Source organism: Ochotona curzoniae, unplaced genomic scaffold, assembly GCF_017591425.1.
Source record: "Ochotona curzoniae isolate NIBS_2020 unplaced genomic scaffold, NIBS_Ocur_1.0 contig_64, whole genome shotgun sequence".
Taxonomy (NCBI): Eukaryota; Metazoa; Chordata; class Mammalia; order Lagomorpha; family Ochotonidae; genus Ochotona; species Ochotona curzoniae.
In genome coordinates this window covers 43374857-43402554 of record NW_024466502.1, presented here as the reverse complement: position 1 = coordinate 43402554, position 27698 = coordinate 43374857, and the positions used below count along the sequence as shown (strand labels likewise).

At 42.6% G+C, this 27698-nt stretch overlaps 1 protein-coding gene across 9 annotated transcripts in view; it reads left to right on the top strand.

Annotated features, from left to right (window-relative positions):
- Positions 1 to 27698, top strand: part of RUBCNL (rubicon like autophagy enhancer) — a 41487-nt gene that overhangs the window by 11621 nt on the left and 2168 nt on the right. For 2 of the 9 annotated variants that reach the window (XM_040991395.1, XM_040991397.1), the window contains exons 2-13: positions 5950 to 6596; positions 10298 to 10380; positions 11006 to 11213; positions 12882 to 12983; positions 13753 to 13813; positions 14376 to 14508; positions 15863 to 16008; positions 17909 to 17973; positions 22394 to 22632; positions 23125 to 23186; positions 25991 to 26144; positions 27013 to 27103. In XM_040991395.1, coding sequence (XP_040847329.1) covers positions 6077 to 6596; positions 10298 to 10380; positions 11006 to 11213; positions 12882 to 12983; positions 13753 to 13813; positions 14376 to 14508; positions 15863 to 16008; positions 17909 to 17973; positions 22394 to 22632; positions 23125 to 23186; positions 25991 to 26144; positions 27013 to 27103 — 1864 coding nt within the window. In that variant the 5' untranslated portion in view covers positions 5950 to 6076. Of the gene's footprint in view, positions 1 to 1363; positions 1859 to 5679; positions 6597 to 6711; positions 6729 to 10297; positions 10381 to 11005; positions 11214 to 12881; positions 12984 to 13752; positions 13814 to 14375; positions 14509 to 15862; positions 16009 to 17908; positions 17974 to 22393; positions 22633 to 23124; positions 23187 to 25990; positions 26145 to 27012; positions 27104 to 27698 lie in introns of those variants that run through there. The other 7 variants (XR_005884939.1, XM_040991398.1, XM_040991396.1 and 4 more) reach the window with 6 other exon arrangements.

Below are 27698 nucleotides of genomic sequence, written 5' to 3'. Positions count from 1 at the left end.
AAGTTTGTTTTTCTCCCCAAGTAAGTTTTATCTCCATTTGATTGGTCCACAACTTTTAAAAAATGTTTTTGAAAATTTGAGGATCAGAAAGAAAGAGAGACAGCTAGATAGATCTCCCATTTGCTGGTTCATTCTGCAAATGTCAACAATGGCTGAGCTTGGGTCAGGTCAAAACTGGAAACAGGGAACTCAGTGCAGGTCTCCCACATGGAGGGCAGGCCCCCAAATAGTGAGTGGAGCAATCACCCAGTGTCTCCCAGGGCTTGCATTAGCAAGAAGCTGGAATCTGGTCCAAACCCAGACACTGCAATATGGGAAGAAAGAATTTTAATTGCCAAACACCCCTCTGATGTATGCATATATACTCATACAGAGTCATCTATTGTTCAATGATGGGAATATACTTTGAAAAAGAAGTCATTAGGCAATTTCCTCATTACGCGAACATCAGGAAGTGTTACACAAACTTAAATGGTTGTGGCACTAGGCAATTATCATCTTATGGGGCCTCTGGTGTAAGAAGGACCTGCCATTGTCCCAAATGTTGTTTTGTGGTGTATGACAGTTCATATAATCTTCATCTGTATCACTCTAAAAAGGTGACCTAGGAGAGAGGGCTTCCAAATCAAGAAAATTCATGGACTTTTAAACAGTTTTTCTATATGGTTTTTTGGAGTTTATTTGAAATTGTTAAGTTTTCCTTATAACCACTGGGTGAGAAATTGTATTTAAAAGAAATATTTATTTTATTACTTTTTGAAAGGCCATTTACAGCGAGAGATATATATCCTGTATTTGCTGTTTGGCATCCCAAATGGCTACAGTGGCTGGAGCTGAACTCTTTTGAAGCCAGGAATAGGAGCTTCTTCTGGGTACCCCACATGACTGCAGGTCCAAGGACTTGAACCATTTAAACTGTCTTCTGCTTTCTCAGGTCATAAGCAGGGAGCTGGATTGGACGTGGAACAGCTGGGACACAAACCCACAACCATATGGGATACTGGTGTTGCAGATGGAAGGTTAATTTACTATGCCACGGTGCCAGCTCTGAGAAATTTCCTAATTTTAGAAAACATGAGATTACATCTATGCCTGTATGAATAATTCTGGCCTAGTAATAAATCAACTATATCTATTATAGAAATTGGATTTACTCCCCAAATGGCTACAACAGCCAGGGCTGGGTCAGACTGAAGCTAGGAGCCTCATCTGAGTCTCCCCTGTAGGCACAGGGACCCAAATACTTGAATTATCTTCTGCTTTTCCAAGGTTGTCAGCAGGGGACTGGATTGGAAGTGGAGCAGCTGGGACATGAACCAATACCATTTTGGGGTTCTGGCATTGTAGCAGAGTTTCACCATGATGTAGCTCTTCACTTGATGTGCACTTTGTTGAATTTGCTCATAGACATTGGCTGAGCTTTCATATGCACTGTAATATGGGGAGAGGATGCAGCATCACAGAGAACCAACAAGGCCACTGCTCTTAGGGAGCTTATGGTCATGTTAGGGTGGGGCGGACTGATATTTCAGGAAGTGAGCCCTGTTGTGATAAGAACTGAACAGGGTAATGTGATGGAGAGTGAGTGGGGAACTACGTTAAGAGGGGTCATTAGGAAAGAGTTGTTTGAGGAAGTAATACATAAACCGAGGTACATACGACAAGAAGGGATCATATGGATGCCCATTTTGGGCAAGAGCAGTTCAATCAATCAGCAGGAATCTAGAACAATACTTCCAGGATGCGAGGGTTCTTCCTGGGCTGCAGAGCTGGCTGTGTGGCTGAGGCTCAGAGAAGCTGAAAGAGAATGAAGCTCAGAGGTCTGCAGGGACAGAACCCCGTCAGGCCCAAGGATGAGGTAAGGAGTTTGGAGAGAAGTCCCTGGAGAAGATTGCAACCATTAGGGAAATGGTGTGATGGGAGTTAGGTTTTAGAAAAGATCTGAGATGCCTGTTGATTGTGGAGGCAGGGCTGCCTACTGAGAAGGCATGACTGGGTGTCCAGGAGGGAGAAGGTGGTACTAAACTAGGGAAGCAGCTAAAGCCATGGATTTGCTGCTAGTTCTACATAGTGTTGTTTCTGAAGAAGGGAGAAAATGCCAGAGGAGCTGGTTTGGGAGGAAATCAGGCTCCTTTCTGTTTCAGGTTAAAATGTTCTTAGGTGTCAAATAGGCAACAAGATTATGCTATCCTGGAATCTAGGGGGAGGTCAGATATCAAGATAGGCATTTGGGAATTGTCTACCCACATAGTGATGGTATAAGGTTCTGGAATGGATTCTAGAGTCTCATATTCAGCACTATGCACATGCTGTGAAATTATTCATAATTGGCTAAACCTCCCTAGATAGGTAGCTTTTATTTCTGGATTTCTTTTTTTTTTTTAAGATTTATTTTATTTTTATTGCAAAGTCAGATATCTAGAGAGAAGGAGAGACAGAGAGAAAGATCTTCCATCCGATGACTTATTCCCCAAGTGGCCATAATGGCCAGAACTGTGCCAATCCAAAGCCAGGAGCCAGGAGCTGTTCTGGGTCTCCCCTGCGGGTGCAGGGTCCCAAGGCTTTGGGAAGTCCTCGACTGCATTCCCAGGACACAAGCAGGGAGCTGGGTGGGAAGCAGGGCTGCCGGGATTAGAATCGGCGACCATATGGGATCTCAGCGCGTTTAAGGCAAGGATTTTAGCTGCTAGGCCACCGACCAGGCCCTATTTCTGGATTTTCCCTTGATAGACACCCTTGCTTGTGAAAATTGCTCTTTTGTTCTAGAAAGGGTGGGAGAGCAGTAAAAGGAAATATTTACTGAAGCTGTAATTTTAATGACAAGAGGGTTTCTCATTTGAATAACAGTTGACATTTTAACCATCACCTTTCTTACTAAAGCTAAAAACTGAGCCTAAAAGAGAGTGAATGGGGGTTGGATATTCAGTCTATCAGTTAAGACACTGGTTAAGATGACTGTACCCACTATGGGTATACCTAAGTCGAAGTCTGCTCCTCATTCCAGCTTGCTGTCAGACCCTGCAGAGGAACCAGGTGATGGCTCCTGTAGTTGGCTCCCTGACACTCATGTCAGAGACTTGCACTGGATTCCTGGCTGCTGGAGTCAGCCCTGGCTTCATCCCAGGCACTGTGGGCATTTCAGAAGAGACTCAGTGAATGCAAGTTCTCTTTTCTGGTTGTCGCCTCAAATAGATAGATAAATAAAAGAAAAAATTCTTATAGAGTCTGAGTGAACCGTTTTAAGCATGATTCAAGATTCACACACACACACACACACTATATATATTTTTATATATATAAAAATGTTTATTTTTGATAATGATTACATTGGTAACTAGTATGGAAAGGATTAAGGGTTAGGGAAAAGTGGGTGAAATCATTGTTTCCAAATTCTCTATTTCTGCTTGTTTCTAGAGAAAGGGGAGAGATAAAGGTGGAAGCCACACACAGCCTCCCAAATGTTTCAGTAGTCAGGGATAGAGAACTGCCACCCAATATCAACCCAGCTTTCTGATTTAGTGCATGTTCTGAGGGTTCTGACCAAGTGGTTTGGCTAGTTCTGAAATGCTTTCTGTTTTGACAATTCAAAGGTAAGGCAACCTTCCCAGTGTCAATTTACTGATATAGCCGACCTCAAGTCTGTATTCACTCTGATTTTTGCTGTCCTCAGCCAGGCCTGTTCCTATCCACAGTTTTCGGGCATGCCAGAGATTGCAGTTCCACAGGGGTGAAGCCACTTATTCCCCCCGCCCAAGATTCTGCCACAAGATCCGATTCTCTCACGTACTAATTATTATCTTGGCCCATCATAACTTCACCCTTCCCCTGATCTGACCCTCACTGGTAGTTACTATGATCTAGTCCTGTCTGGTAGGCCTAGCCTTCCTTAGATTTAGTGTGTGCCAGTGTATGGTACTTGGTGATGGTTGATGCTAGCTACTGAGCTCAGGTCCCCCACGTGTGCTGGAGCCTCAGCCTGACCTTTGAATGTCTTCCCATTACCCTCTCCAAATCACTCGGACTCAGCACTGTCACTTAACTGAAGATACAATGGCCTTGTCCATTGATGTCAAACAGTAGTCATTCTCTCCTAGACGTGAACCCTGAGGTCCCGCTCAGCTTCACTTGTGCCATAACCCATACCCCATTTAAGCCTACATGCCCAAGTCCCTAGAGCATGTCACTGCTGGGAGGTCCGAGTGCTTTACCCAGAACCGTTGATGCATGGGCTGCCCAGTATGGAGCCACTTCTGCCACTGCCATCTGGGCAGGGGCAAAAGTACCCTTGGCAGGGTCTCTGAAACCTCCCGCAGCTGCCGCAGTACACACGGGAGTCAGGTGACCTCTACAGGCCCCGATGGAGCCACTTCTGCCACCACCAGCTAGGCGGGGGCAAAAGGACCCCTAACGGGGCCTCCGAAGCTGCTTGCGGCTCCTGTGGAGCACCCGGGATCCCCAGTGTATTCTTAAATATTCTAAACTAATAATATGTTGATATTGAGATTACCATATAAGTATGCCCATAAACTAATGTAAGTTACACAAAGCACAGTGTTACTGGTCATCCTCCCTCACTGTTACAAGCCACTTGCCTTTTTTGTAAAATACCAAAATTAAGTAAGAATTTAAGTAAGAATTTTAAAAACACAAAAGAGTATCTTTGGACTGCACATGTCAATTTGTTGGAATGGCTTTGATGTTTGGATGTTCTTCGTTGTGTGTGAGTTAGTGGTTCATCTGTGATTCTCTGTGGCATCTTCAATTACTTTGGTGCTTTGAAAAATGTTTCCTAATCCAATGTCAGACCCGCTAGATAACCTACTGATTTTGGTAGTTGGTTTATTTAGTTATTTTGACTCATAAACCAACTGGAATTTATTGTCTAAAATATGATTGACTTTTGTCTAAAATATGAATGTCCTGTTCTCTATGTTTCTTAAAAAATTGTATGTTTATTCTTTGTTTGGTTTGAAATGATAACAGAGGGGCAGACAGGGAAGTATCTCTCATCTGTTGATTCCCCAAATTCCTGCGATAGCCAGGGCTGGGTCAGGCTAATGCCATGAATCAGGAACATATCTGCATCTCTTATTTGGGCAGTAAGAACCCAGGTAGTTGAGCTGTCACCTGCTCCTCCCAAGGTATACATTATCAAGGAACTTGATTCGACATGGAGGAACCTGGACTCAAAGCAAGTATTCCAATAAGGGATGAAGATGTAGCAAGCGATAATTTAGCAATCATGTCAAATACTTCTTTCCTTTCTTTTCTTAAAGATTTATTTATTTGTTTTCATTTGAAATGCAGAGTTAGAGACAGATGCAGTGTATGGGGGAGGGGAGGAGACAGAGACACACAAACAGTGAAAAAGATCTTTCATCTGCTTGTTCACTCCTTAAATGGCTGCAAGGGCTGGAGCTGGGCTGGTTGGAAGCCAAGAGCCAGGAGCTTCATCTGGCCTCTCATATGTGTACAGGGGTCAGGAGCTTGACCCATCTCCTGCTGCTTTCCTAGGAATGTTAGCAGGGAACTGGATCAGAAATGAAACAGTTGGGATTCGAACTGGTGCCTCAGGTGGAAGCTTACCCTACTGGACCACAGTGCTGCCTCCTCACTTTTTTTTAATGGTATAAAATATTTATTAACAGAAATATATAAAACTTGTATTTATGTATGTATGTAAGTAAGTATGGGGTACTGTGAGATGTTTCAGTACATGTATAAATTGTGTAATGTCCAATTAGGGTAAATATATCTATTTTTTAATATCTGACATTTCTTTGTGATGAAAATATCCAAAATCCTGTTTTTATTGTACAGAGAAATATGAAGTGTGTTACCAATGTCTGTAGTCATCCTGCTGTGCAATAGAATCGCAGAGCTTCATATTCCTATCTTGTTATCCCCTAGTACACATTATTCATCTCAGATGACTTTTGCTCATTGCAGATAATTCCTTCAGACCTCTGACTGGCCATGTGGCTGGTTCAAGTCCCTCATCAAGCAGTGCTACAACCACCAGAGAACGTCTCCTGTCATTTGTGAATGGTCTCACAGCTGCCCTGAGCCTGGAAGGATGGTGTCACAGTCATCAGGCCAGCAGGAGTCCCCTATGAACTCCTGGGAAGGGATCGGCAGTGACTCCAGTGATGCCATTGACTCCTTCTGCCTCCTGGACACTGAACGCCCCCACTGCCAATTAGATGTCCGGCTCAGGAGGCACAAAGCTGCCTGGATTAACCCCCCGTGTGTGCAGCCCCTGCTGCCGCTGCAGGACTTGCCTTCCCGGATGCCAACAGTGGGGGACAATGCAAACATGTCGGTGGCAGATGCCACCCCTCCCTTGAGCCCTTCTCCACCCTTCCTCAGGGACTCTTCTGGAGAGACAGAGTTGTGTGAGGACACTGCAGACTGTGTGGGTGGGGTGTCTGCCCAAGGCTCAGGCGAAAAGAACAATGACTTCTCCTTGACCTCAACTGGATGTTCTCGTCATATGTCTCTCCTCGCTAGCTCCAGGTGTTTGGGCTGGAGCAGGTGTTCTGAGGTTGGTGGTGCTTTTCTGGAGCCCTCCCATCTGCCAGAGGCTGCTGATCGAGGTAGTGTTTTCTCCGTGACTTCCCTCATTTCTTTTTAATTGTTTTAATTAAAAAATTTTTTTAAAATTTTAGATGAGGTTCATGTAGTTGATCAGAGTGGGGTGGATCGGGTGGATCAAGGATTAGGGAAAAGTGAGTATGATGATTGTTTCCAGATATCCTTCCTGTTTTGGCTGGTGGGGAGGAGGAGAGGGAGGAGCCATATTCAGCCTCCAAGTCACCCAGTACCCAGGGATGCAGAATGGCCACCCGGTATCAACCCAGGGTGACAATGTGTGGTGCACATGCCGAGGGTTCTGCCTAGGTGGTTTCAGTAGTTGTAAAATGTTGTTGATCTCACTGATCCAAGAATGAGGGAGCATTTTCAATGTCCATTGGCTGACGTAGTCGCCATTTGCCCAGATATTTGCTGTCTTCATTTGGCTGGGGTAGTTGTCCTTCCTCCGGGTCTTTCCTCATTTCTGTCCACTTTCCCTCCATCAGAAGCCCACCTTAGGGTCTTCCCCAATAAAGAAAATTCACAGATCTCTGATCAAAAGTCTCTGCACTAGCTCACTTATTGTCATCATCTCAGAAACATGGATAGATACAGCAGGTGAAGCCAAGTATATGCTGTATCATTAGACTGTAGAAATGTCATTTAAAAAAAATCAATGAAGTTGTAAAGCAATGCCTTATGCCACTGATAATGTGATATTTGCCTTTAATAACCTACAGTCTGTTGTTGGACTGTCTGCAAAGCTGGACTATCTGGACTAATCTCAGTTGTGGAAGTTATGTCCAGATACTTGGAAGGGGTTCCAGTGTACACCTGTACCTGCCTGGGCAGTGAACTTGCCTCACCTTTTATGTATGCCTAAGCAGAGCATGATGAGAAAAGGTTTACAAACAGCACTTGTGCTTCCCTCAATAACTGCATATAATCTCTTTTTATAAAAGCAAGTGTTATCATTGTTTTAAGGTAATGTCCATATTCCTAAAATATGAAAATTCCTAAAATAAGATAATGCATGCAGAGTGCCACTCAGGAGTGCATTCATTAGCTGGTTTTCTTTTTTGTGGCATGTTTTAGTATTTATTATGTCCAAAATCTGGCATTTATTTTCAACATTGGAACAATTTGAAAAATCAGAGCATAAAAATATTTAGCACCTTGTCAGTAACAGGTTTTTTGGGGGGGTGGGAGGTAAACTCGATGGGCTAAATTTGAAGTAGAAGAACCAAATTTGAACAAAGCATAAGAAGGCCTCCTTACTGGCTTTCTTGTCCTATCTTTTCACTAACATTCCTGGTTAGTTCTCAGGATCAAGAGTGCCTTGCAAGTTAGCGATTGAGAAGGACTTGGTCAATCGTTGGATCATGTCCTCCTTTTCCCCTCCCTACAAACTACCACCACAGTGTCAAGTTCTAAACTCACTGTCCTAAGATCTTTGCAGCCTTGTCTGCCCCTGCTGCCAATGATGAGTTGATCCCCAGGCTGAAAGTAGTTCTGCACCCTAACATTCGCCTATGCCTTTGCCTTTCTCCCAAAAAGAAAACAAGGATTTTAAGTCCTTTGTCCCAATACAGGGACTCCCAGAAATCCTTCTGTGGGCCTCCCACCACTGTTCGGTGTTCTGAGAGTATCTCTTAGGTTTAGTAAGGGGATGAGCCCATGGGATTAAAAAAGAGAAGTCCCAAGTGACCTGATTCCTTCTTTCTTTGGAGTGAGGCAGTGATGGGGAGGAGAGGCACAGAACAGCAGTACATGGATTGTGCGATGCTTCCAGTGCATTTCAAATGGCAGCAGCAGAGGGTTCCTTGCCTAGAAAATATGATGGGAAAAAGATCACATGAGGCTGTGACCATTTCCTCAGGCTCTAGGAAACAGCTTTGCAGTTTCGTCCATTTGCACATCTGCAAAGCACTTTCACATCCCGAATTCTTTTGATGTTGGGTAGACAATTACCCTGCTTTGAGAGATGAGAATGTTTTCACACAGAAGCACAGCTAGTCAGTAGAGAGCTGGAACTGCAATCCACTCTTATTTTTTCCTGTGATTTTCTGATAAGTTCAGGAGCCACGAAGTATGATCTATGAACAAACTCCTGCCTGCATCCTAGTCCTATCAACAGAGTTTTATGTGGCCTCTAGTTGCTTTGTCACTATAGTGGCAGAATAGTGTAGTTGTAACAGATATTGGGTGACCTTCAAGTTCTACTATATCTGCTTCCTCATTGTTTGCAGAGAAAGTCTGACCAGCTCCTTTTGGCTTCTGAGGCTATGAGGCCTGGAGTGTTCCATGCCGCAGCTGCTTTCTTGAATGTGAAGCAAGGGACTTGAGTGAGGCTGCTTGCTCCTTTGTTACCGTTCTGGGAGTTATGTGGGGAAAACAGGCATTTGGAGCATTGTGTTATTTATTATTTAAGACTTGTTTATTTTACTTGGAAGTGAGAGTTACAGAGAGAGAAAGGGAGAGGAAAGGACGGAAATATTTTCCATTTGCTGGTTGACTTTCCAGATGGGCACAATGAGTAGAATTGAGCTGATCTGAAGCTGGGATCCAGGAGCTTCTTCCAGGTCTCCCATGTGGTAAAATGGCCCAAGGAATTCAACCATCCTCTGCTGCCTTCCCAGGCCATTAGCAGGGAGCTGGACTAGAAGTGAAGTAGCCGGGCCACAGGGAATGCTGGTGCTGCAGGTTAAGAATTAGCATGATATGCCACTGGGTTAGTCCCAGGACATTGTGTTCTAATTTGGTAGACTGAGCCAAAGGAGCTCTTGTGGCCATGGATACTTTTGCTTTAAAATCTGCAAAACAGGACCCAGCATGGTAGCCTGGCAGCTAAAGTCCTAGCCTTACACGCCTGGGATCCCGTATGGGCACCTGTTCCTATCCTGGCTGCCCTGCTTCCCATCCAGCTCCCTGCCTGTGGCCTGGGAAAGCAGTCAATCATGGCCCAAAGCATTGGGACCCTGCACCCACCTGGGAGATCCAGAAGCTCCTGGCTCCTGGCTTTGGATTGGCTCAGCTCTGGCCGTTGCGGCCATTTGGGGAGTGAATCTGCGGAGTGAATCAGGAAGGACTCCCTCTCTTTCTCTCCTTTTCTCTGTATATCCAAGTTTCCAATAAAAATAAATAAATCTTGAAGAAAATCTGCAAAACAAAACCACGTGACAAAAATAAGGCTTGTTTTGATGGTAGTCATTACCAATTGTGGAGTGGTTGAAGGGTGTAAGAAAATAGGAAATTGGTAGGATATACCTTCTGCGGTTTTTGGATTTTGACTGGAGGAGGATTATTTTAGAGAAGCAGTACAGACCTTTTTCTGATGGACTTTGTTTCTATTGCCAGGGAGCTCTGGCAGTGATGCTTAGGGTCCTGCCCTGGGCTGTGGTTCTCACTTTTCCCATTTCCTAGAGTTTTCCTCATCATCCTCTTCTCTTTCTAAACTATTTTCTTCATGGTTCTCTTGCATCCCAGTGGTTTTGTCCATTACTCCACAGCAGCTCTGAGAAATAGTCATCATTAAGGCCTACCATCACAAGGGCTTTTCTTTTTTTTTTTTTAAATCATACTTTATTCTAGAATTCTGCCAGGTTGTTCTTTTTTTTTTTTTTTTTAATTAGTGCTTAAAAGCTGCCCTCTAGAATGGCTTTGTTTGCTTAGATACTCTTCATTCTTCCCTTTCTCCATTTTTAATAACTTGCTGTATTGGCAGGTGATGTTCAAGTTACTCGAAGAACTGCTTCTTTGAATTCCTTCTCACCAGAGGCATTCATGCTCCCTGTTGATGTAGAAAAGGTAACTGCTGTCATTTTTTTGTTTTGTCTTACCAATAGAATCTTAACTCCCTAGATAATGCTGTTCGGACTTAACTCTGAAAATTTCACCTTGCTGAGGCATGCCAGATAGGTTTCATTTCAGCTTCTGATTTATAGGGGCTGCCAGGCACAGGAATTGAGAGGGGTTCCAAGGTGGGGTCTGAACTAAGCTGAAAAGTCCCGTGAGTGATGAATGAGGGATTTCTGTCACCAGAAATTCCACCTGGATTGTCTGTTGGTTACAGTGGCTAAATATATTTCTCTGGATGATGTGGGATGCGAATCAGAGTGACGTACAAGTCGTTATCCAAAAGCTCAGGGAAAATATATATTCTGAAAAAGCTACTCATGGATTTCAAGTTCATTTTTAAACCAATATAAACTTATCTTCTAGTTTCCTTTTCCGTGAACTTTTTTGGGAAGGATCTCATACTTTTGCATCAAAGTTCTATTACATGAGCACTTATGATTACATGCACTATATCATTGCACCCAAACTTTGGAGGAGAGTGCTTCTTGATTGTTCAAATCTAATGTATTTTCAATGACAAAAAAAAGTTGATTGATAATGCTGGTATTTTCTTTGATTATCTTTTTCCTTGCAGGAAAATGCCCACTTTTATGTTGCCGATGCGATTATATCAGCCATGGAAAAGGTGAAGTGTAATATCCTGGGCCAACAGCAAGCAGAGGGCTGGGATGGAGAGGAGGCCGGCACATCCTCTGAGCACAGTCGGGCTAACTCTGAAGCAACATTTCCTGACACGAAGCAAGAATCTGGGTCTTCCGCTTCTTCAGACAGTGACTATGAAGGCAAGCATTTAAATACTTTGACCAAAACTTCTTTTTAGTTTAATCTCTATGTGTTTGAGAGGTGGAGTGGGGAGAGAGACAAAGAAACAGGAAAAACAGCTTTTCCATCTACATATTCCTTCCCCAGATGCCTGTGACAGCTAGGGTAGGACTAAGGCTGAAGAGAAGAGCGTAGAACTCAGCTGAAGTGCTTGCTCTCCCATGTGGGTGACAGAAAGCCAATGCCTTGGCCATCACTTGTTGTCTCCCAGGGTGTATATTAGCAGGAAGCTGAAGTCAGCAGCTGCAACCCCAAATTGAACCCAGGGCCCCTAATATGGACTGTAGGTGTCTTAACCAATGTGCTACATCCTCACTCTCTAAAGCTTTTTCAGTAAATCCACCATTTCTGGGGGAATGGTTATGTTCCATCCAGTTGTACAATTCTATGCTTTGTTTTGGTTTTGACTGGATTTTTATCTTTCTTTTATGTCTCTTGTTTGCAGCTACAGCAGATGGCTTTCCTCTTCCCTCATTTTTAGACACACAGCAGTTTCCTAGCTCTTCTCACAGTCTTTCCTTTTCCAAGTAGTTCTCTTCCATTCCTGCAGCACTGAGCCTGTGTTGTGTTGGATGCTGGGTGCTGGGTGGGAGCAGAGCACAGGATGGGTTCCCTCCTTTCAGGATCTTCTGTGCAGGAGGCAATGAGCGGGGACTCCCAGACAAGGGCCCAGGACAATGGACACCAGTGGGAGCAGCTTGGCTTATTCAGAGACTGGGAGTTCCTCCTTAAGGATGAACTTACATTTACAATTTCTTACATTGACCACTCATGTTAGAGTTTGCTGCATTCTTACTTTGGCTGAATGGGAGTCCTGCCTTCAGTGCTGTAGTTGCCTCCTGGGCAATTTTATTCACTGTACAGGTTCAGTCATTCCCTGACTGTTGATGCTAACCCAGTCTGTTTGTGGACCCACACCTCTCTTCTCAGGGTTTGATTTGTATGGCCTGGACCTGTGGAGCTCAACCATAGGTTAGACCCCAGGACTTGTAATTTGAGGTGCTTAAAAACACTTCTTTTCTCCATTTCTTCTCTTTGCTGAGGCAGTCATATCTGCAACCTCCAACAGGTACTATTGCCCTCTTAACATAGCATATCTGAATTATCATCTCTCCATCACTCCCTCACAATCCTCTTCCTTCCAAAACAACATAACAAAACTCAAAACTAGAGGCTGGTTTTCCATATTTATACTGCAATGAATTTATTTCCGTAATAGCACATAGTCATAGGTTCTTGGGCTCACATGGGCTGATACTATTCATTTCCTTGGAATATTTATGCTTCTTCCTACTCCTTGATTTCCAGTGAAACTAAAGTTGTTTTTTTTTTTATCCCTTTTTGATTCTTAAAAACAGTTAATGAAAATTTTAAATATCTACCTAAAAGTAGGTAGATAGACTTGTATTATGATTTAGATATTCATCAATCTGTTTCACTTAGTCACCGAGGAGGTTAGAAGATGAAAACACCTTCCTGCATTTTGGTTTTTAAAATTCTTGAAGCTGAACTCTAGAATTTTTTTTAGAGTGATTTCTCAGTTCTTTCCGTTCTCTGGCTTCATTGGTGTTGGGTAGGTAGGGTCTTTCCTTCTTGTTAGTGAACATTCCTTTCTCCATTTTTTCCAGGCTGTGCTATAATACAAGCCAGGGCAATAACTGAAACACCTGCCTTCTCTGACGTGGTGAAGGAGGCCTGCAAATGTGACTTCGATGACTTTGTGATTTTAGGTGAGATTTGGATGCGTGTCACACAGGAAGAATCTTCTCCTAAGAGCAGAATAGGCCCCTGATAAAAAATTATAAGATATTATTCTTATTTCAGACCTTTTTCTTAGAAGGTAGATTTTTTTTAAAGATTTGTTTATTTGTTATTGGAAAGTCAGCTATACAGAGGAGAGACAGAGAAAGATCTTCTATCCGCTAGTTCACTCCCAAAGTGACTACAGTGGCTGGAGCTGAGCCAATCCAAAGCCAAGAATCAGGGGCTTCTTCCAGATCTTCCATGTTGGTGCAGGGTCTCAAGGCTTTGCGTCACCCTGCACTGTTTTCCCAGGTCACAAGTGGGGAGCTGGATGGGAAGCAGGGCCACCGGGACTAGAACTGGTATCCACATGGGTTCCTGCGTGTGCAAGGCGAGGACGTTAGCTGCTAGGTTACAGCACCAGGTTCTCTTCTTATTTCAAATGTCTTGTTAGCTAAACTTTTATCTCACTTGTAGAACTGAATGAAAAACCAAATATTCATTTATCTTCTGATATCTGTTTAGCCTGTGAATTAAGTTTTGGCGAAGTTTTAGGTGCAATCCCATCTTTGTTCAATCTGTAGTCTCAGACAACCTCCCTCCATCCCACTGCCCTCCCCACCATCACCCCAAGTGGAACATGAAGATGCTGAATCATTGGTTCTTTTTGGGGAGTGGGGAGCTGTTCCAAAATGGATAGTGACTAAGTGAAACAGACTAAAGGACCTCATTACTCTTTATTTTATCTTCCCACAGAACTTGGAGAGCTTAATGACATCATAGAGACCTGTAGATGTTCCTGCAATTCCACTAGGAGGTATCTGTCTTCCAAGTGCATAGATGCCTGGGCCTTGTGAGCATTGCACCCATGACACCTGGGCCAAGTTCAGCCAATTCCATCAACAATCCCTCCCAAAGCTTCTACAATGTTCTGTAGTATACAAATGTCTTGTTTATGTTCTCACTTAATTCTCATGGATCAACTGGACGGCATTGTGAATATATACATTTATGTTTAAACTCCATTCATTTTATAGACCTAGAAATTGAGGCATGCAGAATATGTGCCTTGAATAGCAATACTGTTGGAGCAATAAGTAGGTCTTGAGCTCAAGTCTCCTGACTCTAAACCAGTGCTCTTTTCACTATACCTCCAATTGCTCATATCCTTAATGGGTAACGTTTCTGTTTGCTGAGTGTGGAAGGTAAGCATGGAGGGCATGGAGTAACATATTTGGTGAGTGAGTAAGGCACGGTCTCACACTGTTGCGACCTCTTCTGAATTTAGGAGATGGGAAGAACAGTAGAAAACCCAACGAGGACCTCAGCCATACTCTCATGAGTTTCTGTGTCCAGTTTTTGCATCTCTTACATTTCAGTATCAATTATGAACCAGACTTCAATGCTGCTGAACTGTTAGCCAAAGAGTTATACCAAGTATTTCGGAAGTGCTGGATGCTGTCAGTGGCTGACTGTCAGCTTACAAGTTCCCTGAATGCAGCCAGCTCCATAGTAAGTACTAAAAGAGTTTGACTCTAAACTTGCTCAAGTCTCATTTGACCTGGCCTATTCAGCTCAGACACAGGTTTCCTGTGCCATTTCGGGGTGTTGGGGGAGGCTCAGACTGAATGACTAACCTAGCCTGAAATCAGTGGCTGATAATGTTCCCCGGCTGCGTTTAGCAATCTGCATTTTCATCCTCAGATGAATGCTATTACGTGGATGGTGCTGGTGCTTTCACTTTTGAAAGTGGCTGGCCTAAGTTCCCAGCAGAACTGGTCTATGGTTAAAGCAGGAATTGTGCCCTGGACTGCCTGATGTGAAATACATGCTAGTTCCCTTGCAGGACTTTCTGCTTCTCTGAAAGCATGGAGTCTTGTTAAAAAGGCTAAAATGGGGCTATGCAAAAAGCACTGTGGATGTGGAAGAGCAAAGGAAGGGAGTGCTTGATTTCAACTCAGTATGTGGAAAAGCTGATTGGAAATCTCAGGACTTGAGCCAGTTCTTGTGATGGGCAATGCTGTTGCAGGTAGAAGTATGGGGAAGGGTACACTTGGCCAAGGGTGCTGGGATGTAAGTGGAGAGAGGGCAGAATGGCTCTGAAGCTGGATTAACTGTGAGAATCTGTGTGCAGAGAGGTGATGGGGTGGAGCTGGGAGGGGGTTGTTGATCTTCACGCATGTGAGGCTTGAATGGCAGTTCCCAATTACCTGAGGTTGTGGGTGCTAATTTGAGGAGTTCACATTTTAAATGAAAATAAGAGAAATGCACGTTGATAAGCAAGGGACTGTCCTGAACAGAGCTGCTTTGGGGAAGAGGGACCACAGGGGCTGTGGCTTTGACCACAGAAACATCTGTCAGTCTGTTGACTGGGAAGGTTGAGGCTTCTGCTGTTTACAAAAGTACCAGGGAATACATTCAAACAGTGTGACTTTCAGAACATTTCAGAGTTCAGATTTTTGGATTAGGGTTGCTCAACCAGGAAAATTATGCAAATATTCTAAAAGTAAAACAACAACAACAACAAAAAAAAAACACAAACAAACCTCACAAATCTAAGGCACTTTTGGTCGTGAACCTTTCAAATAAAAACTAGCCAACTTGTATTCTAATTCAAAAGGACCTATTTGCAGTAAGTTTGGAGTCTGCAAGCAAATGAATGAGGCACGCTAGGGCAAGCAATCCCCTGGGTGGTGTTGGAGAGTGTTCTCCAGCTGGCTTTACCATGCCCTTCAGATCAGTTGAAAACATTTGACATTTTTCATAGTCCATGATCATGTGGGAAATATGTTTAAATGTTCTTTTGCCTAAATTTTTGGAAAGTACTCATTTAACATGTTCCTAAATCCTCTGATGTATTGTGCAGGTGGTTAATGAGGATTGCGTCCGACAAGACTTTGAAGCCAGTGTGGATATAGTAGAAGAAATTAAATTGAAATCTAAGATCAGAGAGACTGAAGGCTGGGCCCCACCGAGATTTCAAATCATACTTACTGTTCATCCATCAGTCAAGTAAGTATATGGGCCCCAGCATGAGCCTCCACTCCATCCAAAACAAGTTGTGGTGGATGCCACCTGACTCTCTAAGGAAGTGAACAAAAGGAAGAGACGCAAACAACAACAACAACAACAAAATGCTGAGTGATGTGGAAAATCTATTTTAGGAAAAGGAAAGCTGGGGATATTTTTCTGGCCAAGCTTTCTCGGTACCTTATTTTTTGTGGGCTTTTAGGGATTCATTTTCACAGTTGGGAATACAATTATGTATCCCTTAAGTATGAATGTTATGTAAAATTGAATATTAAACAGGCTTAGCAAAGTGGCTAACATTGAAACATAACAATCATCAACAATAACATTAAAAGATGGAAACACTATTTTCCAATGTACTCAGCATGAAGTAAAAATTGGTGAATATATATGTTTTTAAGAAAAAAGAGAAAATTTGACCTTAAGGGCAACTCGCATGGTTAAGAAATGTAATAGAATAAAAATACAATGTTTTTTGTTCTCTAAGAGATAACAAAAGTCATTGAAGATGATACACTTAGAAAGAGTAAAGCCATCTGCCTAATTTGTTGAACTAAGAGGATTCTTTAAATGAGACCCTGGAAAACTGAATTAAAGGGGAAATGTACAGAATGGGTGTTTTGGTGTTGTGGGGTAAGCTGCAGCTTGGGATGCCCTCCCCCACACTGGAGTGCCTTGTTCAGATCTTAGCTATTTCTGATCCAGCTTTCTGATAATCTATGTCCCCAGAGGCCATCAGTACTCAGATATTTGAGTCCTTGGTGTCCAGTTGGAAGACCTGGCTGGAGTTCCATAGGGACTTGCTGACTCCTGGGTTTCTCTTGACCTATCGCTGGATTATCTGGGCATTTGAGGAATGAATCAATGGCTAAAAGATTTCTTTCTCAAACTCTTTCTCCTCTCTCAAAGATTTATTTTTATAGAAAAAAATTGAAATTCCTTGCATCATATTTTTATCATTTTCTATGAAACTGTAGAAACATCCTAAGTGTGTTCATTATGTACATGAATATTTAAAGTGTATAAGATGAGCGCTATAGGCAAGGTTTTGACCTGACACAACTTTTCATTTCCTCTTGGCTTGTGTTTAATTTGGCATTGCAAGCTGCAAGGAGGGACTGGCGAGATAGGTTCACTGTTTGCCAGAGAGGAGCCCAATGGATGTGTATTCTTCTGTCTTTTTTTCATTTGAGAAAATGTCTCTGGGGCTGCTTGAGTCCAAGAGCCCCCTCTCTAGACATGTGTTGAGGGGGAGTTCTCTCCTTAGCATGGGGTTTCCCCAGATGCTGTCCAAGGTATATGAACAGAGATTTAGCATTTTTTTTCTCACCTTGGCCACTTTTGCTGACCCTAAACTGTGACCAAATTTTACATTTCATGCTTTTAAACTATGTGTAAATTCTTGGCACAGCATTTCAATAAGAAAACGTTTTGGCAGAGTTTTCCTCACCAAAACTGTTGACTGCTTTGTCTGATATTACCTCTTATTCTACTTGATTTCTTTGGATATATTTGTGGACTTTTAGATCACATCATCTTTTGGTCTTCCTGAATGGTCTTCGCCTGTAGTATGTGTCTCTAGTTCTTTCTCAAGAGAGGATCCTGTCTGCAAGGGCAATGAGGTGGAGGAGCTGTTTGCAATATTGACCTCCACTTGGGATACCAAATTTTTACAGAGTTGTAGAAAGTTCCACAAAGACCCAGAGATTTCAGCTGGAAAACTATATGGAGTATTTATTTATTTATTCATTTATTACAAATGAAACATGATACAGGCTCTAAGACAAAAAAAAATCACCATTCCATTTCTTTTCCTCTATGTGAAAAAATGCTCTGTTCACTTCTCTGAAATATAACCACTGTTGTTGTTTTCTTGGTTTAGGAGGGACCTGGTGGTAGCAGCCCAGAATTTCTTCTGTGCTGGCTGTGGTACTCCAGTGGAGCCTAGTAAGTATGGACTACTGGTTGCCCGCTTAACATGTCACGTCATGGGAAGAATAATTGAGTTGGGCAGTGCATAGTTTTTGTGGGATGCATGTGATGCAAGGTTCTTAGAACCTTCTGGAAGATGCCCTGTCTCTTATGCAGGGGTCATTGTGGTCTACAAGGCTATGTGACTGACCCATCAGGAACCAAGAAAACCAGCTGCCAGCTCCCTCCCCATTGGGCTTTCAGATCCAGCCATGCAGCCTCCATGCAGGCACATGCTGCCTCACTTCTGACCCAAGGATTTGCAGTTGTGGTTTTCCTCTCCCTGCAGATGGCTCCAGTGCTGTTTCTTTTGCTTTCTTCCCCTCTTCACTCCAGTCATGGGTCTTTCCCCACTACCCAATGGAAAACAACCATGTTGCTGCAAACAGTCCCTTCCACTACTCATACTTCTTGCTTTTTAATGCCTCACACTTTCTTTCCTGAAACACTCATCTATATTCTGTGAACACATCTTATTATTGTCTGTGTCCATTACCAGATTATCACTTCTGTGAGGTAGACAGGATGTGATCAGCATTTGATCCTCAGCTTGTGTGAGCTGGGTTCTTGCTACATCATTGATTCTCAAAGGTACTTTTTCAATGAATAAATGGCTTACTTAGGAGTTGGCAGACTTCTCAGAGAGTTTGAGGAGGTGATCAGATGGAACCCTTCTTGAGTCAACAGAGGTCTTGAAAATTTAAGAGTCCTCCCAATCAGACACAAAAGTAGAAACTGGGATTCAATGATTCTCAGTCTGTAGGAGGTATCCATAGGTCTGACTTGGAGAAGGATGGGAAAGTAGAGTTTTGTTGGGAAGAGCTTCCCTGGCTTTTGCTAGCCAGACTTTGGAAGAAAAAGGCTTTGATCAACTCTACTTATAGAGATGAAAATCCAGAGCATAAATATAGTTGGGCTTCCTCTATCACATTGCATTATAAAGTCCAACTGCATCACAGCTGTAACTCACTGTATTTCTGAGTCCTCTGCTGTTTGTCTAGTGAGGACCATGTCTGCTGGATAACAACTGTATCTTGGTGCCTCAGTAAACTTTGAATGTGTGAGTCAAGTGCTGAGTTTGTTCAAACGCAGAGATGAGCATCTGTACAGTCAGTCCAGCTGTGAATACTGTGTAAGGGAGACACAAACATTAGCCACATTAGGAAATGACAAGGGTGATGTATGCAACCAAAGAGAAAGATAAAAGTGCTATGGGATTCACAGTCTGCAAACTGAATCCAGGCTGTGTCTAAAGGGTTTTGTAAGGAAATGGTTGTCTCCAGGAGCAGAGTGTATTCATCACGTGAAAAGGGTTGATGACAATTGAAAAGAAGCCTTGTGTGACTTGAAAGTAGAAATGCAAGGCGAAAACCTGTTGCAGAGGTAGGCAGAGCACAGAGGGTAGAATGACATTATTCACCACATAAATAATTTTGAGCTTTTCCTGGAAACTTCCTCTAACTCTTAGCATAACATTTAAAAAACATTTTAGAGATAATTTTAAATATACATAGTTACAAAAATGGTACCGAGAGAATTCCTCTTACCCAATTTCCCTTAACGTCAACATCTTACATAAACATAGTGTAATGGTTACATTTGAGAACTAGTATTGCTGTAATCCTGTTAACTGTATTACTACAGATTTTATTCTTATTTCACCATGTTTTTTTTACTAATATCATTTACCTGCTACAGGATCTAATTCAGAGTCCCACATTTAACTTAGTTGTCATATTTGCCTCTTCTCCTCTAATGGTCACACACACTGCCACAACATTTTACCCTTTACTACTTTGTCATGTCATAAAATATAATTATCACATCTTCCCATTTAGGAGTTTTAAAAATTATCATTATTAGTTTATGATGCAGTTCTATAGTCTCTGAGATTTCCCTAACCCCCCCCCCCGATTTCCCCTATATTATTACAATAGCATAGTCTGTCATAAACAGTCCTAAGTTCGTCATACTGCTATTTAAGTGTATATCTTGCCAACAGGATGCTGTTCCATTCTCATTTGTTGAGTTCAACATATCACTTAGGGGCCCGATGTGATTCCTAGTGGCTAAGGTCCTCACCTTGCACCTGCTGGGATCTCATATGGGTGCCAGTTCTAACCCCAGCAGCCCCACTTCTCATCCAGCTCTCTGTTTGTGGCCCTGGGAAAGCAGTGGAGGAGGGCCCAAAGCCTTGGTACTCTGCATCTGCTTAGAGATCTGGAGGAAGCTCCAAGCTCCTGGCTTTGGATCAGCTCAGTTACATCCACTTAGGGAGTGAAGCTACGGGCACAAGATCTTCCTGTCTGTCTCTCCTCTTTTCTGTATATCTGACTTTGAGATAAAAATAAATAAATCTTAAGAAAATCACTTAGTTGATTTTCCAACTAGGTTTCAATCAAGTCTTCTATAGTACAATTTGTATTGTTTCTGTAGCGTGAACTTTATTCTGTAACTGTGCTACCCAGTATGGCAGTCAGTAGTCCATGTGGTTATTTCAAATTAAATTTGCATACATCAAAATTAAATACTTAGTTCTTCACTCATGCTAACTGTACTTAAAGTATTGAGGACAATCCAGATATAGGACATTTCCATCCTTAGAGAAAGTTTCATGGGTTAGCCCTGTTCTAGAGCACTTCCCTCCTGTTTTTTTTTTTTATTATTATTCTATTTGTCACTGACTTTTCATAAGATGAAAACACTTGTGGCTTAGAGCAGAATTTTGTTAACTTCAGTCCTACTGATTTGCTCTGGGCCATATCCTGTACATTGCAGGATGTCTTATAGCATCACCAGATGCCAGGAGCAGCCTCTCAACAGTGACAACTGAAAATGCCTCCAGGGACAAAATAACCTATAGCAGGGGATGGGGGTGGCACTAGCTTAGGAGTCTTTGTTTTGTTCTATTTTTATGAAAGGAATTAGAAAATCAAAGGAGCTAGATGTAATTCGCTCCATACTGATGATTTCAGAGTTGGTATGCATTCATTGAAGTGTGATGAATAAGCTGATATTGAAATGATAGGGTTTTAGGTGCTGAGGAAAATTAGGAAGTTCATTGGCCCCATCTGCCCTCCTTTCTCTTCTGTCTTGCTAAGATTGATCAGGAATGTGTGATTTATTTTGTGACATGGTTTTTGGGAGTTTTTGTGTATTCTGTTGGTGATTTCACATTTTAAACACCCCCTAAGTAAGTGTTGTCCCTTTGTTCCTAAGCACACATAGCCTGTGGTGTGCCTTATGGAGAAAATGAGTATATTCTGTAAGTATCATTCAGGCATGAGTTATAGTGGTGCTGGTCCTGATCTCAAAGTTAGGAATCAGCCAACCGTAGGGTTACATATCAATCAGATGACAAAAATGTTACTACTATTGGATCGCGGGACCCTCACCCTGTGTTTTCTCCAAGATCAAAGGTTCAGTGTTCGCTCATCAGGGCTCATGACACCTTTGCAGAACAGAACTACAGCAGACAGTGAAAATCAATTGTATTGATTGGTGATTTAACAAAATCAATGCTGGCTGTGACTTGAACCACATGCAGGGATATTTTGGGCATATTCAAAGGTGTTAGCTGCCCTGTCTTTTCCTCTTACAGAATGTAGCAGACATGCCATGCTATTTGATGGTTAAATGTCAGGCTTGGATGGGATTCTGCTGGCCTACTTACTGCTGTATGTCCTGCATATTATCTGACTTCATTTTCAATGTGATTTCATCAGTGAAATAGAGATGATAGCAGTCCCTACCTTGTCAGCAGTCCGCTATCTGGAAATCACATGTAGACTCCATAATGTATTTTATGCATTATCACATTAAGTGTCAATTAGTGTTTCTATTAGGCCTCATGAAATTTTAATCATAAAGAGACACATAAGTCACCTGAACAATGATAAATATCATAGCTGGTGCTGTTGGGCCCAGCCTTGAGAGTTGGGCATGACGAAGTCTTCAGCTGAGTCCTTTCCTTTCTTGAGCAGGCTGCTGAGTGCACAGGTGTGAGCTGCATTCAGTTCTGTACCTTTTACTGGTGAGGTTTCCAAGTGCGGTACATATTCATTTCGGCAAAATGAAAAAAAAAATACGAGGAGCACAAATCCCATCTTTTCTCACCTCTTGTACTATCTGCTATTGAATTTTTGGTGGAGATCTGGACTGAATGTGCATTTTAAAGAAAACAAAGCTGCTCTTGCAGATACTTGCTGGGATGCACAGCATTTGAGTTCCTGCCAGAGCCTTCCTAGCCGTGACAAGCTCAACCATCACTTTTAGTCAACATGAAATGAATCTTTGAGTCCTTCCATTTTCTGTAAGCTCTGGAGATGGGGAGCAGAGCAGGGTAGATTTTCAGCATCAACTAAGTGCTACACTCACCCGCCTATGTCCTTGGCAGAGTTTGTGAAGCGACTCCGGTACTGTGAGTACCTGGGGAAGTATTTCTGTGACTGCTGCCACTCCCATGTCGAGTCCTGCATCCCTGCCCGGATTTTGATGATGTGGGATTTCAAGAAGTATCATGTCAGCAACTTCTCCAAACGGCTGCTTGACAGTATATGGCCCCAGCCCATTTTCAATTTGCAGAGCCTCAGCCACAGCCTCTATGTGAAGGCCAAAGAGCTTGACAGAGTGAAGGTAAGCTGCTGCCTCTGTGGGAGGGGTAAGGACAGGGTCCTAGATGGGCCCTATGCCAGGAAACACAGACTGTCCCAGTTAGGGTATCCACAGACAAACCCTCCAAGAGGAAGATGCCCCAGGGAACTGTGAAGCTTAAACTTTTGATACCTGGCTTGCAGGAGCTCTTTCCAAGGCTCCATAGTGGATTGTATATTTCGACATAGTTTTGAGTGTTTCTTATGGAAGGCTCCCAAACTTGTGCACACTTCAGACTGTCCCCAGTGCTCCCCTCCACACACACACACACACACACATCTGCATCCATTTATGATCTTCTGTGACCCAGGGGATCTTATTGTAAACCATTGCTGTGTAGGCTGTTTGCCTCAGAGGCTTAGGTGAATTCAGGTGTAACATTTCAAGAGTGGGAATATCATTTAAATTTGATGTGCACATTCCTGATGTTGTTTATCATGCTTAGCTTTTTTCCCCATTTGGTTCTCACCCTAGGGAATCCGGGAGCAGCTTTTCCATATTAAGAAGCTGTTAAAGACTTGCAGATTTGCGCACAGGTATGACTCTTGGCTGGAACAGTTCTTGTGCCAGTCCCCTGAGAACCTCCTGGTTCCCATCGCCCTATTAATGACCGTAGATTACTCCTGGGAATACAGAGTGTCTCTTGAAAATGACTAAACCTTAAGTCACAAGGGGCAAATTTAGCTTGTACAGATTAACAGGCCAGGACAAAGGTGAACGAAGCTAGCCATTGACTTCTGATGATTCTTATTAATGGAAAATTGTGGGGAAGACATGTGACTGGGTATGTCCCATCTTGACCATTTTAAGTGTACAGTTCAGTGGTATTAAGTAGGTTCACATTGTTATGCAACTAACATTCATTTTCAGAACTCATTTACCTTGTCAGACTAAAGCTCTAGAGCTATTAATATTCATTTCCCTAATTACCACTGCCCCTCACCCCCTTGGCAGCTATCATGTTCCTTTTTGTCTCTGTGAACTTGACTAAGTACCTTTGTGGAATGGAATCATACAGTATTTGTTTGTGACTGGGTGGCTTTTAATATAACATGTCAAAATTTCATATATATATATATCATTGTATGCATATAGCATGTTTTATCCATTTGTTGATGGAAAATTGGATTGGTTTCTTGCTTGGCTACTCTGAATAATGCGCCGACCTATGAACATGGGTAGAGCAGCAGCTTTTTAGAATTCCTTTAGAGAGAGGCATATCAAAGCAGATGAGATCATGGTCTCCAGAAATTATGCTTTTAGAAGGTTATCCTTATTTTTTTCTTCAATTTCAAAATGTTTATACAAGGTGTACAAAATTCAGTATTTGAAGAATACAGACTTAGGAGCATAGTGATGTTACCACCCCACCCTCCTCTCTACCCATGGCTTCACCCACCCTCCTCTCTCCCTTCTGATGTTGTCTTGTAGTTTTTACAATGATATGCTTTCAGCTTATTTTATAATCACAAGCTTAATCCTCTACTAAGGAAAAAGTTTAGCAAAAGATGGGGAAAAACCACTGTTCCTCAAGAGTTATAGACAAGGGCTATAAATAAGTAATAATTAAATAATCTAATGATATCACCATAGCAATGGACAGAGATTTAGTTGATAGAAAATGTTCAGTAATAAGATGATGATAATCTTCAGTAGTAAGATGATGATAAATGCTGTAGCATAGAACACCATACAATCAATGAAGGTTTAGGCATGAATTCATTGAAAGGGAAATTCTAAAGGGGACAAAGAATATGTTACTCAAAAGGGTTAGAAATATTTGTTTCAATGTGAGGTCACACAGTTTTTTTTCGAAATTTTAGTTTTAAAACTTCTCAATTTCTGATTTTTATACAGTTTTATTAACAATAACTATATGTATTTGGGCTGTGTTGTGACATTTATGTTATATGCTAATTAAATCAGAGTAAATGACATTTCGCTTTCTTTGCCATTACTTTATGATTGGAGGTTTGGAGGACCTTTCTTATCTCATGATTAGATTTCTTGGGAAAGAGCTTGCATTCTTTAGTCATTTGACCTTGAACTTCTATGTCATGGCATCAGTGTGACAGGTTAATATCTCTCAGGGTCTCTGTTTTCTCGTAACATGTGGAAATATCCACACTTCTATAAAAATTCCATGAATATTTATGTTCTGATAAATTGTCAGAAAATAAAAAATCAGGAGATCTGTGTAAATCCATGGGAAAGTCAGCTCAAACAGACCATTGTCCAAGTCTGACTCAGACATGTGTACAAGAGGAGACTACAACAGAAGTGGCACAGAGCTCAATTAGAAGCAAGGTGGGGTAAGAGAACAAGCATAGAAAGAGCTAGTTAGGATGATGAAGCAGTAAAGTGTGAAGTGTCCCAGGCTGGTGGAATTGAAAGAGTGCCAACGTCAACGAGACCTTAGGAAAACAGTTGCTGGTACTACCAGTCAGGAGGCGATGAGTAGGTTTGGGGAATATTAAGTTTCAAATGTCCCTGGGACATCTAAGCAGCCATGACCGCACGCAGTTGGATATATAAATCTCAAGCCCACTGCTGGACTACTCATGGATTTGGGAGTCACACACCTGCCAGTGAGGGAGAATTTTTCTTCTGGCTTAGACAACAGTCACCGATGTTGAGTGGCTTGAAGTTTAGCTGGGAAGAATATAGTACATCCTTGGGAGTTAGCCCTGCCAGCAAGCCCCAAGGTCACCAAGGGTGAGGCGAAGGTGACCCTTGGCCGAGGAACCACCAGAGACAAGCTGGTGAGGAATGTCCGCTTTATTAACCACAGGTTATAGCTTTTAAATGGTAAAGAAGGGGCGGGTAGGAGGGCATCTTCTGGCAGAGCCCTCGCCCACTAAAGACACTGCAATTGGCTACATGATGTGTCTATCTCCCTTAACCTTCTGGTCATGTTCCACATGTATCCCTTTAACCTTCTAGCCCTGTCAGAGGTAACACTCTCATATGTAGGCGACTCCCCACAATACATTTGAATTATAGTACTTGGTAATCAAGCACTACCTGGCATGAAATTGTATTTTAAAAATAAAATTTAAGTTTTCTTTTGTTCAGTATGTACATGTACAGCCTGCAGAAGATGCAATTCTTTGGCTCACCCAGTTTTTGAAATCAGCCTATATGGATAAAACTTTCTGGCTGCTGAACAAACTTGCAAAGGATAGCTTAATGAACAAGGTTCAATGCTGTTCTCAGAACTCTTTTTTTTTTAATTGAGTGTAAAAAGATTTGGTATGAGTGCCAGAAAACAGCTGGCCTCATTCTGCCCTGGCCTCTGTGTGGGTGGTTTGTGAATTCCTCTTTGTTTCCTCCCTGGCAGTGTATTAAAGGAGTTTGAGCACGTTCCAAGACACTTGACTGATGAGCTCCACCTGTTCTCCCTAGAGGACCTGGTCAAGATCAAGAAGGGGCTGCTGACTCCCTCCCTCAAGGACATCCTGAGAGCCGCCCTCACACATGTGGCCAGCTGTGAGGTGAGGGCTCTCCTGCAGCAGGTGTACCCTGAGCAGTGTCAGGTGCCAAGACCTGTGTTGGCTTTGACCTCATTTGGCTCTCACACATACTGCAGTTCAGAGCTGTGCAGTAATGAGCTAAGGTCATGCTTCTAGTAAGGGGCAGAGCTGGCATATGTGCTGGAACAATTAACTCCATGGTCTTGGGAACGCAGCCCTACTTGGGGACCACTGTGTCCCAAAGTGCCAACATAGAACCCTATGGACACAGGGTTCAGCAGAACAGAAAGCTCTGTGTCTACATGGACTGAAGTGCTTCATTGCAACTATCAGGAATCAAATCAAATTATGTAAGAACAAGTGTTTAAGAGTGGGTATTTGGCTTAGCAATTAAACTGGCAGTTAAGGTGCCTGCCTTCCACTTCGTAGTATCTGGTTCAATATCAGGCTCTAACTCTCAACCCAGAATCTTTCATGGCTCAAGTAATTGGGTTCTTGGCACTCACATGGGAGATTTGATCTAATTCCCAGCTCCTGAATTCAGATTGGCTCAACCACATCCATTCTGGAATGTGAACCATTTGGGAAGTAAATCACTAGATGGGGGAGCTCTCTGCACTCCAGTTCCTTGTCTCTCTGCTTCTCAAATTAAAAATAAAATTATAAAAATCACATGTTTAACACTATGATCTGCGTGCATGTGAAATGGATGAATTTGTATGATTTTGTTGTTTGGATTTATGCTGTGCCACAACTAGGCTGTAGTTCTAGATCTTCAAACCCTGAGCTTATAAAGTTCTGCAGAGGTGATGGGTTAGCTTCAGCCCCAAGATAAGCAGTCCCAGCGTGGATTACAGCCTTCATGATGCTTTGGATGCCTCTCTTACAGCTGTGCCAAGGAAAGGGCTTCATTTGTGAGTTTTGCCGAAGCGCGAGCGTCATCTTCCCATTTCAGACCACCACGTGCAGAAGATGTTCAGGTATCTCAACTAGTTAAGAACATAAGCTTAGTGGCAGCTAATAACCTAAGGACAAAGTTACTTCTTCTAAATATAATGATTCTCTCTCTCTCTTTTTCTTGCATTTTGGAGATGATAGTTTTATTTTTAATTCTTTTTTGAAGGTTTATTTATTTGAAAGGCAGAGTTACAGGGAGGATAGGGGAAGAGACAGAAATAGGGAGAGAAAGATCTTCCATCTGCTGGTTCACTCCTCAAATGGCCACAGCTGGGCCACATTAAAGCCAGAAGCCAGGAGCTTCTTCCCATGTGCGTACAGGGACCCAAGAACTTGGGCCATCTTCTGCTGCTTTCCCAGGCACATTACTAGGGAGCTGAATCCAAAGTAGAGTAACCAGGGCTCAAACGCATATCCAAATGGGATGCTGGTGTTGTAGGCAGTTGTTTTATTTGCTGCAACACAGTGCCAGCCCCCGAAGATGTTTTAGCACACAGGCTGGTGCAGGGATGAGGATGATGTATCCTAGTGCAACGTCTGATAGAAGAGGTAGTCTTTGTCCTGTATGCCTGTCTTGCTGCCACTGGGTCACAGTCACAGCCAGTGCTGGACGTGTTG